Source organism: Monodon monoceros, unplaced genomic scaffold (assembly GCF_005190385.1).
Source record: "Monodon monoceros isolate NGI ecotype Baffin Bay Population unplaced genomic scaffold, NGI_Narwhal_1 Super_Scaffold_2, whole genome shotgun sequence".
Taxonomy (NCBI): domain Eukaryota; kingdom Metazoa; phylum Chordata; class Mammalia; order Artiodactyla; family Monodontidae; genus Monodon; species Monodon monoceros.
The window spans coordinates 87,257,086-87,274,611 of NW_021703776.1; the positions used below are offsets into that span (position 1 = coordinate 87,257,086).

A 17,526-nucleotide genomic window follows, 5' to 3' on the forward strand; every position below is an offset into this window, starting at 1 on the left:
AGCAAATAATATATAATTTTAAATAAATGCCTAATTTATATTTTATGTTAAAATAATCATGTGTGTGTAAGTATTTATTACATATTGTACTAATTTTTTGGTCTGTTGTAGCTGTGTCTTGAGTTGGCACTCTAAAAGTTAGTCACCCTACTACACATGTAGATGGCCTTCATAGAGCCTGACATGCAGAATTCAGTTCTGAAACGCTTGATAATTATTGGACAGGTATTTCTACTGTTTGCTCTTCTCCTGAAACAGTTTCATTTAAAAGCTTCCAGAGGAAGTATGCACTGATATATTTCATATGTCTGAATGAGATAATGTCAGATTAATTGAAGATAAACTCAAGCTAACCATTAAATATATGAATGAGGTAATTGTGAAGAAAGTAAAAAAATTGTTTTGTTAACCTTAAAACCTAAGTTCAGAAATTTTATGGTATATTCTCTTTTTTAGCAAAAATACCTGGACAAGCCCCTTCTTGGCTTCTAAAAAGATATCTGAGGTAGGAGAACTACACTTGATTTCTTCTACCAGGTTACCTTACTCCCTTTCCTCTGTCTTATAAGATTTTTATTTTGCATTAAAGTAACAGCTAAAAGTGACGTTTTAATAACAATTGCTAATTGTCTCCTTAGAGTCTACATAGTGTCTGTGGCTAGGTCAGTTTTATACATAGGAGTGCACATACGATGCATTTTGAATGGTTCTGAGATTTCAGTATCCCTAAAGTATCCCTAATGGATGCCTTAACATCTGCAGTTAGACAGTTATTTCTTCTAAGCAATTACCATTGCTGTATTTGAGTTTCTCTTTTTAAATAGAAATACTTCTGGCATAAGATAGTTACTTAGAATGAATACTAGCAAATGTTTTACTATCTATGATAGCAATTGAAGCACTGGTCACGTAGGGATTATACTAGTACCTAAAAATTGGAAAAGGAATAGAAAGGGAAGTCAGGGATAACATAGATAAACTTTGTAGTTTTGTCTAAACCGGTAATTATTATACCACTAGCCCCCCTGGCAAGTTTCCCTATCTCTAGGAATAATGATATGAACAACCACCTGAACAGTGGATTTGTAAGTATTTGAGAATAGACTGAATTTGCACAACAGAGGAAACATGGTATGCCTGTTCTCCCTTCCTTGGCCTCTTTTCTAAGAACTTGATTTCTGCTCAATAATGGTTCTGTTGAAATATGTAGGCTCTCTTGCCCCCAAAACCTAGAAAATTAGGTTAAGAAACCATCTTTGGCCATACCTGTACTTGGATCTAGAATTGATTAATTTAAACTAAGACTTAACTTTTTAAAATATATTACTTATCTATGGAAAGAAATGAAATAATATGTCAACATAAGAGAAGGTAATAGAAAAAGTAGTGGAGTTAGAAGATATGTATTCTAGACCTGCCCCTCCTTATTAGCTATGTTATCTTGAACAAATAGCTTAACCTCTCTGATTCCCTAACATTCCCTTACATTCCCTCTCTGATGTAAGATGGGGATAACACTGGCCATCCTGCCTGTATCACAGGACTGGTGAGAGCCCCAAGTAAGATAATATCTGTAACAATACTTTGCATACTGTGAGATGTAAAATACAGATATAACATGGCATTACATTACTCTTGATGAGATAGTTCATTGTTGACATTGAAATCAGAGTACCCAATTTCTTTCAGCTCCCAAACTATGATTCAGAGGCTTAGCAAAGACCAACAAAGATATTTTTTAGAAACCGATGAGAGGCCGGTCCAGGAAACAATTCAGCCCAGAATCAATGATTTGTATGGAAACTGTGTCAAAGTGACATCCTTGAAGTGTCCTATGAGCAAACAAACTCCCATCTGGACTGAGAAGACAAGGATACCAACAGAAGGTTTTTCTTTTTTGTTGTTGTTTAGGATTTTAATATTATATACAAAGGTGGCTTTCACTGTATCATCATTAATATTGATAAATCCTAAGAAATTTGGATTATGGGAACTTTTTATAAACAGAGGATAGACAGCCATTTTATTCCTGACTCTGTAAAGTATTTGTCTTATTTAATTTCTATATAAGTTGAATATAGAAGAAAATTGTTTGTTTAATATAGCCTTGAAAAACCAATTTAATTTCCTTATTCCCATCACCTCCTTGTTACTGATGCCCTTTCCATATCATAGAATAAAAAAGTAATGAGCTGATACACACAACATGGATGAATCTCAAAATCACTGTGCTGAGAAAAAGAAGCCAGACACAGAAAAGTAAATACTGTATGAAATCACATTTATATGAAATGCAAGCTAATCTATAGAGACGAAAAGTAGATAAAGGTTTCCTAGAGTAGGAAGGGACAGAGTAGGGAGGAAGGAAAGAATGGACTGTAAAGGAGCATCAGGAATCTTTTAGGGATGATCCTCTCTAGATCTTGTTTATGGTAATGGTTTCACAGGTATTTACAACTGTTGAAACTCCAGGGTGTTGGGCCAGACCAACTAGCTGGATTGAATTTTCATCCGCCAGATGGCAAAGATCGAGTGGAGCAGCAATTCAGGTTAGACGTGTTGCTTTTTAAATGCCTTTTAGACACTGAAGTGGAGGTACTGAATAGGCAATTGGATATATGAGTCCAGCATTCAGGGAAGAGATCTGGGCTGAAGATGCATTTGGGAATTTTCAGCCTATAGATAGTATTTTAAGGCATGAAGCTGGATGAGATTTAAGTGAGTGTAGATATAGAAGAGGGTTAAGGAGCAAGTCCTTGGGAACTCTAACACTGATGGATCAGGAAAAGAGTAAGAACCCAACAAAAGAAGACTAAGAAGCCCCCTCTGGGGTAGGAGGAAAAGCAAGAGAATGTGTTGTCCTGGAAGCTAAGTGAGAAAGTGTATCAAAGAGAAGGGAATAAGCAGCCAAGTCTAATGCTTCTGATTAAGTCAAGTGGATTTACTACTGGACTTTACAACATGGAGGTTTTATTTGGGATCTTGATCAGAGAAATTTCAGCAGAATGACAGAGGTACAAGTCTAATTAAAGTGTATTTTAAAATGGGAGCAGAGAAGTTGGAGACAGGTAGTATTTACAGAATTTTGCTGCAACAGGGAGATTTGTTTTTCAGTTTTTCCCACTGCTGCCACCACACTGCTTAATTTAAAATCTGTTTCTCATCTTTCCCATCTTCCCTGAGCTGAGATTCTCATGGCTTTTTTATTATATTATCTTTAAACATGTCCTGATGAATCTTGATGATATATGAATAAAAATTCTACAATCTTCTTTTTTACTGAAGTAAATCATTTCAGAGAGTTATCTTTTGTTATTTTTTGCTGTTGTCCCTTTCTTTATAATATATACATTTAGGGCTATAACTTTTCCTTCACCTCCTCACCTGTATAATTCTCCAGCTACTACAATCTAGCTTCTCACCATAACAATGATATTACTTCCAACGTCATCAGCTCTTATCATACTTGACTTCTCTACTGTTGGTTAATTCCAGAGCTTTAAAACTCTCTCCCTTCATTCACTGAGCAACTCCAATGGACGTATCTGTGGAACTTCTCTCTTTTTTAGTCCTGTTTCTCTGCCCATTCATGTTTGGTGTCCTACATGGGCTTCACTTCCTCTGCCTGAATTTTAAGTGGGCTATTCCCCAGTATTCCATCCTTTGGTCTCTCCTCTTCTCACCACATACTTTATTTCTGAGCGCCCTCATCTATACCTGTAGCTTCAACAAACAACTGCTGATCATGATCATATTTTTTTAGTCATCAATATAGGCATCTCTTCTGAATTCCATACTGTGCCTACTGGAATTATCCTTGCTTTTCCTCACAGATACTTCTAATACAACTTGCCCACTGCAGATCTCTTTCTCCTGCTGCATTCCGTTTCTCAGTCAATAATACTGCCGTCCTCCTGTTATCTAAATAATAGCCCAAGACATATCCTAATCTTCTACATCTCTTTGGTATCCAACAATGAGAAGCTCTATCAATCTGCCCTCAAAGATTCTCTTGACTCTGCATTTCTTCATCATACTGCTGCTCCTTTAGTTCAGACTCCCTTTCTGCCTCCCTTGAATTACTGCATTAGCCTCCTAACTTGTCTGTCTGCCTCAACTCTCACTTTTCTTCAACCTGTCATCCTTCTGGTTGCCAGCGTGATCTTTCAAAAATGCACATCTAATTATATCACTTCCATGTATAGTTTTCAATGGCCTCCTAACAATTCCATTTTTAAAACATTAAGCATCTACCAGTCACAAATTATTCCTGTCTCAGGAAATCTCCCAAAAGTACTATTATTACAAGATCTCTAGTTTTGTTTTTGTTTCTGTTTTGGCGGTACGCGGGCCTCTCACCGTTGTGGCCTCTCCCGTTGCGGAGCACATGCTCCGGACGCACAGGCTCAGCGGCCATGGCTCACGGGCCCAGCCGCTCCGCGGCATGTGGGGTCCTCCTGGACCGGGGCACGAACCCGTGTCTCCTGCATCGGCAGGCGGACTCTCAACCACTGCGCCACCAGGGAAGCCCAAGATCTCTAGTTTTGAACCACTTATTCACACCTACCTGATTTCTAGTCATTCTAAACCATACTTGTGATTTCCTGAATGTGCCATGTTAGTCCCACTATCTAGATTACTACCCTTTTTTTTTTTTTTACTTAGCTGACATAGCTATGCATCAAGACTCAGATTAATTAGGAATTAGGAATATTTCCTTTTCCAGCTCTAAGTATGGCTAGAAGTCCCTCTTCAGCAGTCCTTCAGTAAGTACCTTGCCTTATCTCTATAGATAAATATTCTAATTGATGCTTTACTTCTCTCTCTCTAGTCCCAACTGTTGGCATATTAAAGGCAAGGACTATATTTTTCATACCTATTTACCAAACCAAACATAATGCCGGATACATAATAATGATTCAATGAGTATTTGCTGAATGGCCTAGGAATGGCTTCTCAAGAGACTGTAGGTAAATTCAGTTTATTTGCCAGCACTGCCAGATATTGTAATCATACATACCCTCAATCATTGTCTTTTAAGTCTAGCTTAATTCAGTGAGTGCTTTAGTCATCTGTTTCCTTTCTTTTTAGTAATGGATAATTCCTTTTTTAAAAGCATTATTGTGGATATTTCAAGCATAAACAAAAGTAGAATAGAATAATGAACCACTGGTGCCCGTCACCCACCCTTAATAGTTATCAGCATCCTGCTATTCTTGTTTCATCTATATTCCCACTGCTTTTTTTTTTTTTTGCTAAAGTAGTTAAAGCAAAGTCAGCAAATCATATTGTTTTGCCCATAAATAGTTCAGTGTATATATCTAACTAGATAAAGCATAATGTATTTCTTGCTTTTATTCTAAGTGTATTCTACTTTTTCTTATGCTGTCTACATATCAATTTAGGCATCATAATGATAAGTAACACTGCTACATCCTTTAAAATGTCTACCTATTTTCCTTCAGGCTTTACTTAGGGTTCTTTTTTCCCCCTCTCTCTACCTCTGTATATTGAATTATTTTTAATTGTGTTAAAATACACGACATAAAATTTACCATCTGAACTATTTTTAAGCGTCAAGTTCAGCAGTGTTAATAAGTACATTCACACTGTCGTGCACACCATCTCCAGAACTCTTTTTGTCTCTTGCAAAGCTGAAACGCCACACCCATTAAACAACAACTGCCCATCTCCCTCCTCCCAGCCCCTGGCAACTATCCTACTTTGACTGACTATTCTCGGGATCCCATATAAGTGGAATCAAATATTTGGAAGACAAATACAGTATTTGTCTTTTTGTGACTAGCTTATTTCACTTAGCATAATGTCCTCAAGGTTCATCTATGTTGTAGCAGGTGTCAGAATTTCCTTCCTTTTGAAGGCTGAATGACATTCCATTGTATATACACCACATTTTGCTTATCCATTCATCCATCGATGGGCACTTGGGTTGCTTCCACCTTTTGGCTATTGTGAATAATGCTACTATGAACATGGATGTACAAATAACTCTTCAAGACGCTGCTATCAGTTCTTCGGGGAATATACCCAGAAGTGGAATTGCTAGATCATATGGTAATTCTATTTTCAATTTTTTAAGGAACCACCATACTGTTCTCCACATTGACTACACCATTTTACATTCCAACCAACACTGCACAAGGGTTTTAATCTCCCCACATCCTTGCCTACACTTATTATTTTCTGTTTTTTGACAATGGCCATCCTAATGGGTATGGGGTGGAATAAACACTTTTAAAATGAACTTTATTTTTTAAAACACTTTTCTACACATTTTAATGTTATTATACTCTTATTATCACAATTAACAAAATAATTCCTTCATATCATCTAATAAAGAAGGGATTTCTAACAGGCTCTTACCATAGTTTTCACTGTATCTCCTCTGTTTCCTCAAACAGAAGCTTTGGAGCCACCACTGATTTCACTCTTCTTTTCTCACCCCACATCTAAGTCATTAGAAAATCCCAAAATATATTCAGGATACTTCCCTGCCCCCCTCACTTCTCACCCTTCCGGCAACTGCCACCACCCTGGTCCAAGCTACCATCCTCTCTCCTAAATTATTTCAGTAGCCTTCTAAGAGATCTCCCTGCCTGTTTACCCTTACCCCTGTTCAATCTGTTCTCAACTCATCAACCAGCATGATCCTCTTAGAGCAAATCTCAGATGTGACACTCCTCAAAGACTTCCAGTGGCTCCCTGTTTCACACTCAGTAAAAATCAAAATCCTTATAATGGCCTGTGAGGCCTTATGTGAACTAAGTCCAAGTTACCTATCTGAGCTCATATTACCTTATATCTTTCCCTTTGTTCATTCTGCTTTAGTCACTTGTCCCATCTTGGTGTTCCTTGAACACACTAACATGCTCCTAGCTCAGGGCCTTTGCACTTACTATTCCCCTTGCCTAGAACGCTCTTCCCTCTGATTGACTGCTTGACTGCTTGTCTCGTTCCTTAACTCCTTTGACGTGGAAGCTTCACAGGGAGGCCTTCTCTGAACACCTTTTTAAGAACAGAAGTCAGCCCCTCCCCCAAGAATTCTCTATTCCCCTTCCCAGCTTTATTTTCTCCCGTAAATTTTTTATTATCTGACATAGATAGCTTATTTGTTTGCTTATTTTCTGCCTCATAATTAAAGTATAAGCTTCAGATGGATAAGAATTTTTAGATAGAATGCTTGGCAGATAATGCTCAATATGTAATTGCTTAATCAATTCAGTTTATATATCTATACATATTTTTATGGTTGCTCCCCAGATCTGCAGTACAACTTAAAAAGCAACATGAAAGAACGTCCATCTTTCCAAAGCAAGAAGCCTGGAGTAAACTGGACAGATGATGAAAAAAGAATCTACAGGGATAAAAAAAATAGCTGAAACTCAAGAAATATTGCAGTATTTGCTCCCCATCATGAAAAGCACTAAAAATGTGCAAACTACTCAGAGAAAACAGATACTCAATCCAAGAACCAACTTTCAAATCCAACATAAGTCAATACAATTTTGTCATTCTTAGCTATTTAATACATATGCTCTTTTATAAGGAAACAAGGCTTATTAAATTCATTATCCTAAGCAACAAACATAGGCTTTTAAAAATACTGGCAGCTACACCATGTCTGACAAAGGGAGAAAGGCCCAAAGCCTTAAGAAAACATTGGATATGTGAAGGAGTAGGTTTTCAGACCTTATTTGATTGTTTGTTTACATGAAACCACTCATTAATTTGGATCTATGAATAAAGTATGCATTAATAAAGTATGACCACAGCCTGACTTGAAATTTCTTAGGTGTGTTTAAACTTTATAATCCTAGGGGGCAACCGGAAATAGAAATAATTAACCGGAGCTACTTCAGCTTATTGATATTCAGAGGAAAGCAGGAAGGATAAGACCAGATTTCTTTTCAAGATTATAAAAAAGAACCATCACTAAGGCCAAAAGGAAACTCATATAAATAAAAGTAAGACAATGACAAGCTGAAAACGATAAATATAATACTAATATTATCAACAAATTTTGATGAAGTATTTCTACGTGCTACACACTATTCTGTGTTTACACACACAAACACATTTTACATTCTACACATAAGGAAATTGAAGTACAAAAGGTAAGCAATTTGTTCAAGGTCACACAGACAATAGGGAGCAATTGGATTCAACCCTAACTAGACATTTTGACTGCAGAGTCCTTCATCAGTATGCTTTGACATTTCTCTTCATAATATAAATGAAAAACAGAGGACCAATATACTTAATATTCAAAGACTGCCTACAAATCAATGATAAAATTATGAATATTTTAATAGGAAAATGGGCAAAGGCTATGAACCAGAAATTCACAAAAGGAAAGAAGAAAAAAATGGCCAATGATCATTTTAAAATGTTCGATCTCACTTAAATCCAAGGAGCGAAAATTAAAACAATAATGAAATTCTCTTCATTTTTGTCTATCAATGGAAGAATTCATTCACTGATTGTTGGAATATAAATGGGTACAAGTTCTGGAAGGCAATCCAACAATATATGAAAAATCCGTAATATCTACATTCGTTTTGACTAAGAAATTCCACTTTTAGAAACTGATCCTAAGGAAAAAAACCTAGGAAAGGGCTCGAAGATTTCTGTAGTGATGTTCATTTCAGTATTGCTTATAAGAGCCAAAGAAAAAGAAAAATGAATCTAAATGTCCAACAACAGAAGATTGCTTAAATAAATTATAGTACATCCATAAAGTGAAAGATTATGTAACTATTAAATATATCAGTGTATATTTTAACATGAAATGATGTTCACAATATATAAGTGAATAAAAGCTGCAGACCAGTTTGATTTGGTATGGTTGCATTTATATATGATGTATATATATTTAATGTGTGCATACTGTACATACTCAAACACATATATACCTAGAAAAAACTTTGGAAGTACATATTCTCAACAGTGATTATCGTAACCATTGAAAGAGTATTGGCAGAGTATGATACTCCTCTTCCTGATTTTTTTCTAAATTTTTATTAATGCCTATTTCTTTGCTGTATAATCATCAAAGTCAATAAAAACTACAAAAATAGGCAATTGGTGGCAGTTTCTAGTGGGATGGGGTAGCTATCATGCTGGAGAAGGCAGTGCCTGAAAGAAACTGAATATAATAGGTCAGCTGATACGAGAGAAGCAAACAGTACAGGCAAACAAGGGATCAAGTATGATAATATCAGCAAAATCAAAAATCAGAAACTTAATAACAAAATACAATGGACCTAGGCAAAGAAACTGAGGAGTTGAGAATCTGGATATAAGCAAGGGTTCTGAGAGGTGACAATTCGGCCATCGCTTGATTTTTAGGCATTATCTTCACAAGAGATTCCTTATATACTTTGAACCTAGACATGTACTCATTGTGGCCTGGCCGGAACCTGAAGGTGTAAATAAATGGTAGTCTTTATTAAGAACTCTTTGGTTACATGTAACAAAATAATTCAAGCTAGCTTAATCAAAAAGCATAACATAGGGTAGGGGGGAAGAATTGTAAGAAAATATAAGGCTATTCATGGAAATAAGGGAGAGAATGAATTCAGGCACGATTCAGGAAAGGCCTGGAACTGGGAATGGAAAGCTATCCGTCTTCAGTCTCTGCTTTTCTCTCTCTGCAGAGAAGTCTTCACACCCCTGACTCACAAATTTGTACCCTACAGCAGTTTCACTTAAAAGACTCACTACCCGTCATTCCCGATTCTAAATTATAGGAAAGATAATCCGACTGGCAACTATTCCAGTGGGTAGAGGTCAAATAGTTGCAAACATGGCTGACTGAAGCCCTTACCCTTGTGGCTCTAGAGGCAGTTCCCAGGAAGGGAAAATTTTGCCTGGGCTGGACACTTTCCAGAAGTATCTAATATAGGTATAGGTGGAAATAAGAAAAATTAGGAAAGCCAAAAGCAAAACCATTCTTAACAGATGATCTCACTACATATTTAACATCATCAAAACTGATATTTTTTGCTCTTACAACTTATTTCTTTATGGCTGCCTTTTCTCTGTTTTCTATATCCTTTACCTGACTGGCTCAACACACTGACATACTATTACATGATTACAGGGTAGAGTAAGAATAAGCAAAGAATGAAAAGATCACACCTTTGCTAAACCATTTTAGGCATCAATCCAAGTTTCGACTAAAGAAAGACTACTTAACTTATTGAAACAGCCTGCAGAATTATCATGCTTAAGGACATAAAATCTGAATATAATTATAAGACTGGAACTTAAACTGTTTTGTTCTTATGTGAAAATTAATAGGGTATATATAGGTGGATTACTAATCAATAGCATATTAGCAAAATGATTTACATCTCTTAAATGTATCTCTGATCAAACATTGGTCAGAGGTCAAACATGGAGGAATAAATCTCATGTTTGGTATTCCATCTGGGAATGATGAAAATTCTTGAGAATTTTCAAATTGGAGAGTTCTTTCACTTCCAGGAAGATGAAGTAAATGTATTTTCCCTATTCTTTCACTAAAAACAATTAAAGACCCTAGACATTACATATAAAACAAACATAAGATAACTCTGAAAGGTGGGGAAAAGAAGGTAGACTAGCTAGGGACCTCAAGAGCCAAAGAATGGTAACACAGTGGTGAGTGGCCTGGGTTTTCTTTTTGCCTCATATATCCAAGAACTGGAGCTGAAGAAGCCACCAACATAGAAACACCAATGGACACAGACCAAGAAAAAAAGAAAGACAATAAAAGCCTGCATTATACCAAAAGACCTACCAGGAAAAGGATGACCTACCAAAATAGAAAACATTTAGATAAAAACTGCACTACTCCAGCCAAACACTACGGATAAACACTGGCTCCACTCCCACCCACATAAGCAGAAGCAGAGGGAGAGGTCTAGACTTCCACTCTTATAAGATTATAATGAGGCCTCTCAACCCCCCTTGTAGGTAGTGTCAAAGAAGGGCAAGTACCAAGTCAGGACTTTCATCCCCACTGGCCTGTAAAGACCCCCGCCCCAGGGTGTCATTGGACACCATGTGGGGAGCCTAGACTTCCACACCCACTGGACAAAAATGAGGTGTCTTTCCCCCTCCCTACTATGGTGGTGTCAGAGTAGATCTAGTGGAGAGTCAGAACTTTTACCAATGCCCAGCAGTGATGAGACCACCTCGACCACAGTATCAGTGGAGGCTACGTGGGGAAATGAAACTCCCACACCTGTCCAGCAGGAATGAGAAGCTCCTCCCCTCTGGTGTCAGTGGAGTCCAAGTGGGGAATCTGGGCTTCTGCTTCTATCTGTCAGTAATGAGGTCTCACCCCTGCTACAGCAGAGTTACAAAAAGTCAGCTAAAACAGAAGGTTTAAATAAGATCCAGAGTCTCATAACATAATATGAGAATATCCATGTTTTAATCAGAAATAAATCATCATACCAAGAACCAGGAAGATTAAAATTGATTAGAAAAAATAATCAGTAAATGCAAACAATGAGATGACAGTGACGACAGAATTTTCTGAAAAAGATTTTTACAACAGTCATGATAAAAAATGCTTCAACAAACACAAACACACTTGAAACAAATGAAAGAAAATATAAAGCTTCAGTGGGGAAAAAAAAAAGTGGGGGCGGGTAGACAGAGAAGGAAAGAAAGAAATAGAAGGTAATAACCAAAGGGAAATTTTTGAATGGAGAAATACAGTAACTGAAATTAAAAGCTCAGTGGCTGAACTCAACAGCACAATTGACGGGACAGAGGAAAGAATCTATGAACTGGAAGAGATAGAACTACAGAAATAACCCAACCTGAACATCAGAGAGAAAACAGACTGGAAATAAAATGAACAGAGCCTCAGAGACCTGTGGGACTATAAAACAAGATCTAACATTCATATTATCAGAGTCCCAGGAAGAGAGAAGAAAAGAGCAAGGCTGAGAAGGTACTCAAAGGTACTCCAAATTTGGCAAGAGACATAAACCTACAGATCAAAAAGCTGAGCAAACCACTAACAGGATAAACTCAAAGAAATCCATGCCAAGATATACCAAATAAAAAAATTTTTTTTTTTGGCTGTGCTGGTCTTTGTTGCTGCGCACATGCTTTCTCTAGTTGCGGCAAGCGGGGGCTACTCTTTGTTGCTGTGCATGGGCTTCTCATTGCAGAGCACAGGCTCTAGGCATGCGGGCTTCAGTAGTTGCAGCACCTGGGCTCAGCAGTTGTGGCTCATGGGCTCTAAAGCGCAGGCTCAGCAGTTGTGGTGCATGGGTTTAGCTGCTCCGCGGCACATGGGATCTTCCCAGACCAGGGACTGAACCCATGTCCCCTGCATTGGCAGGCAGATCGTACCCACTGCACCACCAGGGAAGTCCAGATACACCAAAATTTAACTTCTGAAAACTAAAGAGAAAGAAAAACTCTCGGAGCAGCCAGAGAAAAATGACACCTTATTTATAGGGGAAAACAATCTGTCTCATCAAAAACTATGGAGGCTATGGAACTTCCCTGGTGGTCCAGTGGTTAAGACTCCACGCTCCCAATGCAAGGGGCCCAGGTTCAATCCCTGGTCAGGGAACTAGATCCCACATGCATGCCACAACTAAGAGTTCACATGCCGCAACTAAGAGTCTGCATGCTGCGGTGAAGATCCTGCACGTGGCAACAAAGATCCCACGTGCCACAACTAAGACCTGGCACAGCCAAGTACATAAATAAATAAATATTTTAAAAAAACTATGGAGGCTAGAAGAAGTGGCACGATGTTTTCAATTATTGAAAGAAAGGAACTGTCAACCCATAATCCTACACCCAGCAAAAATAAAGGAGAACTCAAGAAACGCTGAGATGAAGGAAAACTAAGAGAATTTTTCACTAAAAGACCCACACTAAAAGAATGGCTAATGGAATTTTTCTCAACGGATAGAAAATAATTAAAGGAGGAACATCAGGAAATAAATAACATACTGAGCAAATGTACAGGTAAATATAATGGGATTTCCTGCTCTTCTTCAGTTTTGTAAAATATTTTGATGGTTGAAGCAAAAATTATAACATTGATATGGTTCTAAATGTATGTAAAGGAAATATTTAAGACAAATATAAATATTAGAAGGTAAAGGGAGATAAAGGGAGGTAAGATATCTACACTCCACTCAAACTGGTAAAATTACACCATGAGATATAAGTTATCCATATGTTATGTAATATTTAGAGTAACCACTCAAAAACCTATTCAAAAAGATACACTCAAAAACACTATAGATAAATAAAAATGGAATTCCCCCTAATATTCACATTATTCACAGGAAGGCAGGAAAAAGAAAACAATGAGAAAAACCTGAGAACAAACAGAAACAAAACAAAAAGGCAGGCTTACGTCCTAAGATAACAATAACTACATTAAATGTAAATGGTCTAAATATAACGATTAAGAGACAGAGATTAGAAGAGTGAATTTAAAAATATTACCCAGTGATATGCAGTCCACAAGAAACTCATTTCAAATATGACAGTGTAGGCAGGCTGAAAGTATAAGGATAGAAGACAATATATCATGAAAACAATAAATGAAAGCAGGAGTGACTATGTTAATATAAGATGAAGTGGGTTTCAGAGCAAAGAAAATTACCAGAGACAGAGGGACATTATACAACGATAAAAAGGTCAACCAACTAAGAACACATAGTGATCTTATATGTGTATGCACAAAACTATAGAACTACAAAATATGTGAAGCAGAAACTGAAAGGAGAAATAGACAAATCCACAAATGATCAAATCACTAGATGGAAATGGAATAAGGATGTAAAAGAATTCAACACCACTGACCAACAAAATCTAATTTGCGTTTATAGTGTACTCCACTCAGTAATAGATGAATATACATTATTTTCAAGTATGCATGCAGCATATATCAAGATAGACTATATCCTGGCTGTAAAACAAGCCTCTACATATTTAAAAGAATTTAAATCATATAAATCATATTTTTTTACCACAATGGCATCAAACTAGAAATCAATGCACAAAGATAACCAACCCATGAACACTTGAAAATTATACAACATGCTTATGAACAATTCATGAGTCAATTCATGAGTCTCAAAGGAAATAAAAACATACTGAAACGAATGAAAATGAAGACAATGTATCAAAATTTGTGGGATGCAGCTAAAGCAGGGCTGGGAAGGACATTTATAGAACTAAACACATACATTAAGAGGAAAAATCTCAAACCAATAAGCTCCAACTGTAAGAACCTATAAAAAGAAGAGCAAAATAAACCCAAAGCAAGTAAAAGGAAGGGAATAATAAAGAGATGAAATTCAAAACAGAAAAATGACACACACAGCATGTTCATGGATTAGAAAACCCAACTGAGTAAAGATGTCAGTTCTTCCCAAATTGATATACAAGTTTTATGTAATTCCTATCAAAATCCCACCAAGATTTTTTGTAGATATAGAAAAGATTATCCTAAAATATATATACAAAGGCATTAAAATAGCAAAAACAATTTTGAAAAAGAAAGATAACATGGAAAGAATCAGTCTATCTGATTTAAAGACCTTTAATATAGCTACAATAATTAAGAGAATATAGTATGGGAAGAGGAACAGACATACACATCAATGGAACCAAATAAAGAACCAAGAAATAGACCCTATGCAAATATCCTTGACTAGTTTTGACAAAAAAGCAAAAGCAACTCAATGGAGCAGAAAAAGCCTGTTTAACCAATGTTGCTGCAGCAATTAAACATCCACAGGCCAAAAAAATGAACCTTGACCTAAACTCATACCTTAAACAAAAAAATAACTCAAAATAGATCATGGACTTAACTGCACAACATGAACCTATAAAACTTTTAGTAAGAAAGAAAATCTTCAGAATCTAGACCTGGACAAAAAGCATGATCCATAAAAGAAAACTTGATAAGTTGGAATTTATCAAAATAACAGCGTTTGCCCTTTGAAAGACCCTGTTAAGAGGAAAAAAAACAAGCTATAATATCGGAAAAAATTTAAAAACAGCCCTCAAACCTAAAATATTAGACTCATGCAAGCTACACAGGATGCTCCCACATAAAAACAGCCATTCAAGACCACAATAGATATTTGCTTCTTCTAAACTCACGGAGTCAGAGGACTATAAGTAAAATGAAGAAGCAGAGGAACCACTCCCAATTAAAATATCAAGAGAATTTACCCTGAAAGAACAATGAAATAGATCTATCTAGTCTATTAGACTCTGAGTTCAAAAAGGAGATAATAAAAATACTGAAGGAATTAAGAAAGGCTATTGATAGAAATGCAGATTACTGTAAAAAGGAACTAGAAACTATAAAGAGAAACCAAGTAAAATTAGAAAATGCATTTGCCAAGACAAAAGCTGAGTTAAAGGCAATAAAATAGCAAACTGAATAATGCAGAAGAAGGAATAATTGATCTGCAAGATAGAATAATGGAAATCACTCAATCAAAACAGCAGACAGAAAGACAAATTTAAAAAAAGCAGTATACGAGACCCATGGGATAATATAAAGTGTTCCAATATATGCATAATAGGGATGCCAAAAGGAGAAGAAAGAGAAAAGGGGATCAAAAATGTATGTGAAAAAAATTATGGCTGAACCTTCCTGAAATCTAGAGAAGGAAACAGATATCCAGGTACAGGAAGCACAGAGGGTCCCAAACAAGATGAACACAAACAGACCCACACCAAGACATAGCATAATTAAAATGGCAAAAGTTAAAAGATAAAGAAAAGATTCTAAAGACAGCAAGATAAAAAGAGTCAGTTACAAGGAATCTCCCATAAGGCTATCAGCTGATTTCTCTGCAGATACTCTGTGGGCAAGAAGGCAGTGGCAGGATATATTCGAAGTCCTGAAAGGGAAAACCCTATAACCTAGGATACTCTACCCAGCAAGATTATAATTTAGAATAGAAGGGATCAGGAATTTCTTAGACAGGAGGACCTTCAAGATGGTGGAGGAGTAAGACATGGAGATCACCTTCCTCCCCACAAATACATCAAAAATACATCTACATGTGGATCAACTCCTACAGAACACCTACTGAACGCTGACAACAGACCTCAGACTTCCCAAAAGGCAAGAAACTCCCCACGTACCTGGGTAGGGCAAAAAAAAAAAACAGACAAAAGAATAGGGATGGGACCTGCACCTCTGCGAAGGAACTGTGAAGGAGGAAAGGTTTCCACACACTAGGAAGCCCCTTCACGGGCAGAGCCTGCAGGTGGCGGAGGGGGGAAGCTTCGGAGCCGTGGAGGAGAGCACAGCAACAGGGGTGCAGAGGGCAAAGCAGATTCCTGCACAGAAGATGGGTGCCGACCAGCACTCACGAGCCTGAGAGGCTTGTCTGCTCACCTGCCAGGGCGGGTGGGGCTGGGAGCTGAGGCTCGGGCTTGGGTCGGATCGCAGGGAGAGGACTGGGGTTGGCTGCGTGAACACAGCCTGAAGGGGGCTAGTGCACCACGGCTAGCCAGGAGGGAGTCCGGGAAAAAGTCTGGACTTGCCTAAGAGGCAAAAGACCATTGTTTCAGGGTGCACGAGGAGAGGGGATTCAGAGCACTGCCTAGAGGAGCTCCAGAGATGGGCGCGAGCCACGGCTATCAGCGCGGACCCCAGAGACGGGGATGAGATACTAACGCTGCTGCTGCAGCCACCAAAAAGCCTGTGTGCAAGCACAGGTCACTCTCCACACCTCTCCACCCGGGAGCCTGTGCAGCCCGCCACTGCCAGGGTCCCATGATCCAGGGACAACTTCCCCGGGAGAACACATGGCACGCCTCAGGCTGTTACAAAAACATGCTGGCCTCTGCCACTGCAGGCTTGCCCGGCACTCCATACCCTTCCCTCCCCCGCACCTGAGTGAGCCAAAGACCCGGAAGCAGCTGCTCGTTTAACCCCGTCCTGTCTGAGCAGGAACAGACGCCCTCAGGCGACCTACACACAGAGGCGGGGCCAAATCCAAAGCTGAGCCCCAGGAGCTGTGCGAACAAAGAAGAGAAAGGGAAACCTCTCCCAGCAGCGGATAAAATCTCCACAATCAACCTGATGTACCTGCATCTGTGGAATACCTGAATAGACAACGAATCATCCCAAAATTCAGGCGGTAGACTTTGGGAGCAATGGTATTTTTTTTTTCCTTTTTCTCCTTTTGTGACTGTGTATGTGTATGCTTCTTTGTGTGCTTTTGTCTGTATAGCTTTGCTTTTACCATTTGTCCTAGGGTTCCGTCTGTGCGGTTTTTTGTTCTTTTTTTTTTTTGGTATAGTTTTTAGCACTTGTTATCATTGGTGGATTTGTTTTTTGGTTTGGTTGCTCTCTTCTTTCTTTTTTTTAATTACATTTTAATTTTTCTTATTTTTAATAACTATTTTTTTATTTGTTATTTTAATTATTTTATTTTTCCCCCCCTCCCTCTCTTTCTTTCTTTCTCCCTTTTATTCTGAGCCGTGTGGATGACAGGG

The 17,526-nt window shown here is 37.8% G+C and overlaps 2 protein-coding genes across 8 annotated transcripts in view; one reads left to right on the forward strand and one right to left on the reverse strand.

Annotated features, from left to right (window-relative positions):
- AGBL3 (ATP/GTP binding protein like 3) overlaps positions 1-9,228 on the forward strand; it is an 82,227-nt gene extending 72,999 nt beyond the window's left edge. Inside the window, 2 exon segments of the mRNA XM_029234181.1 lie at positions 7,282-7,385; positions 7,387-9,228. Coding sequence (XP_029090014.1) covers positions 7,282-7,385; positions 7,387-7,539 — 257 coding nt within the window. The 3' untranslated portion in view covers positions 7,540-9,228.
- The window catches only part of CYREN (cell cycle regulator of NHEJ), a 96,108-nt gene that overhangs the window by 43,701 nt on the left and 34,881 nt on the right, over positions 1-17,526 (reverse strand). The window lies entirely within an intron of this gene.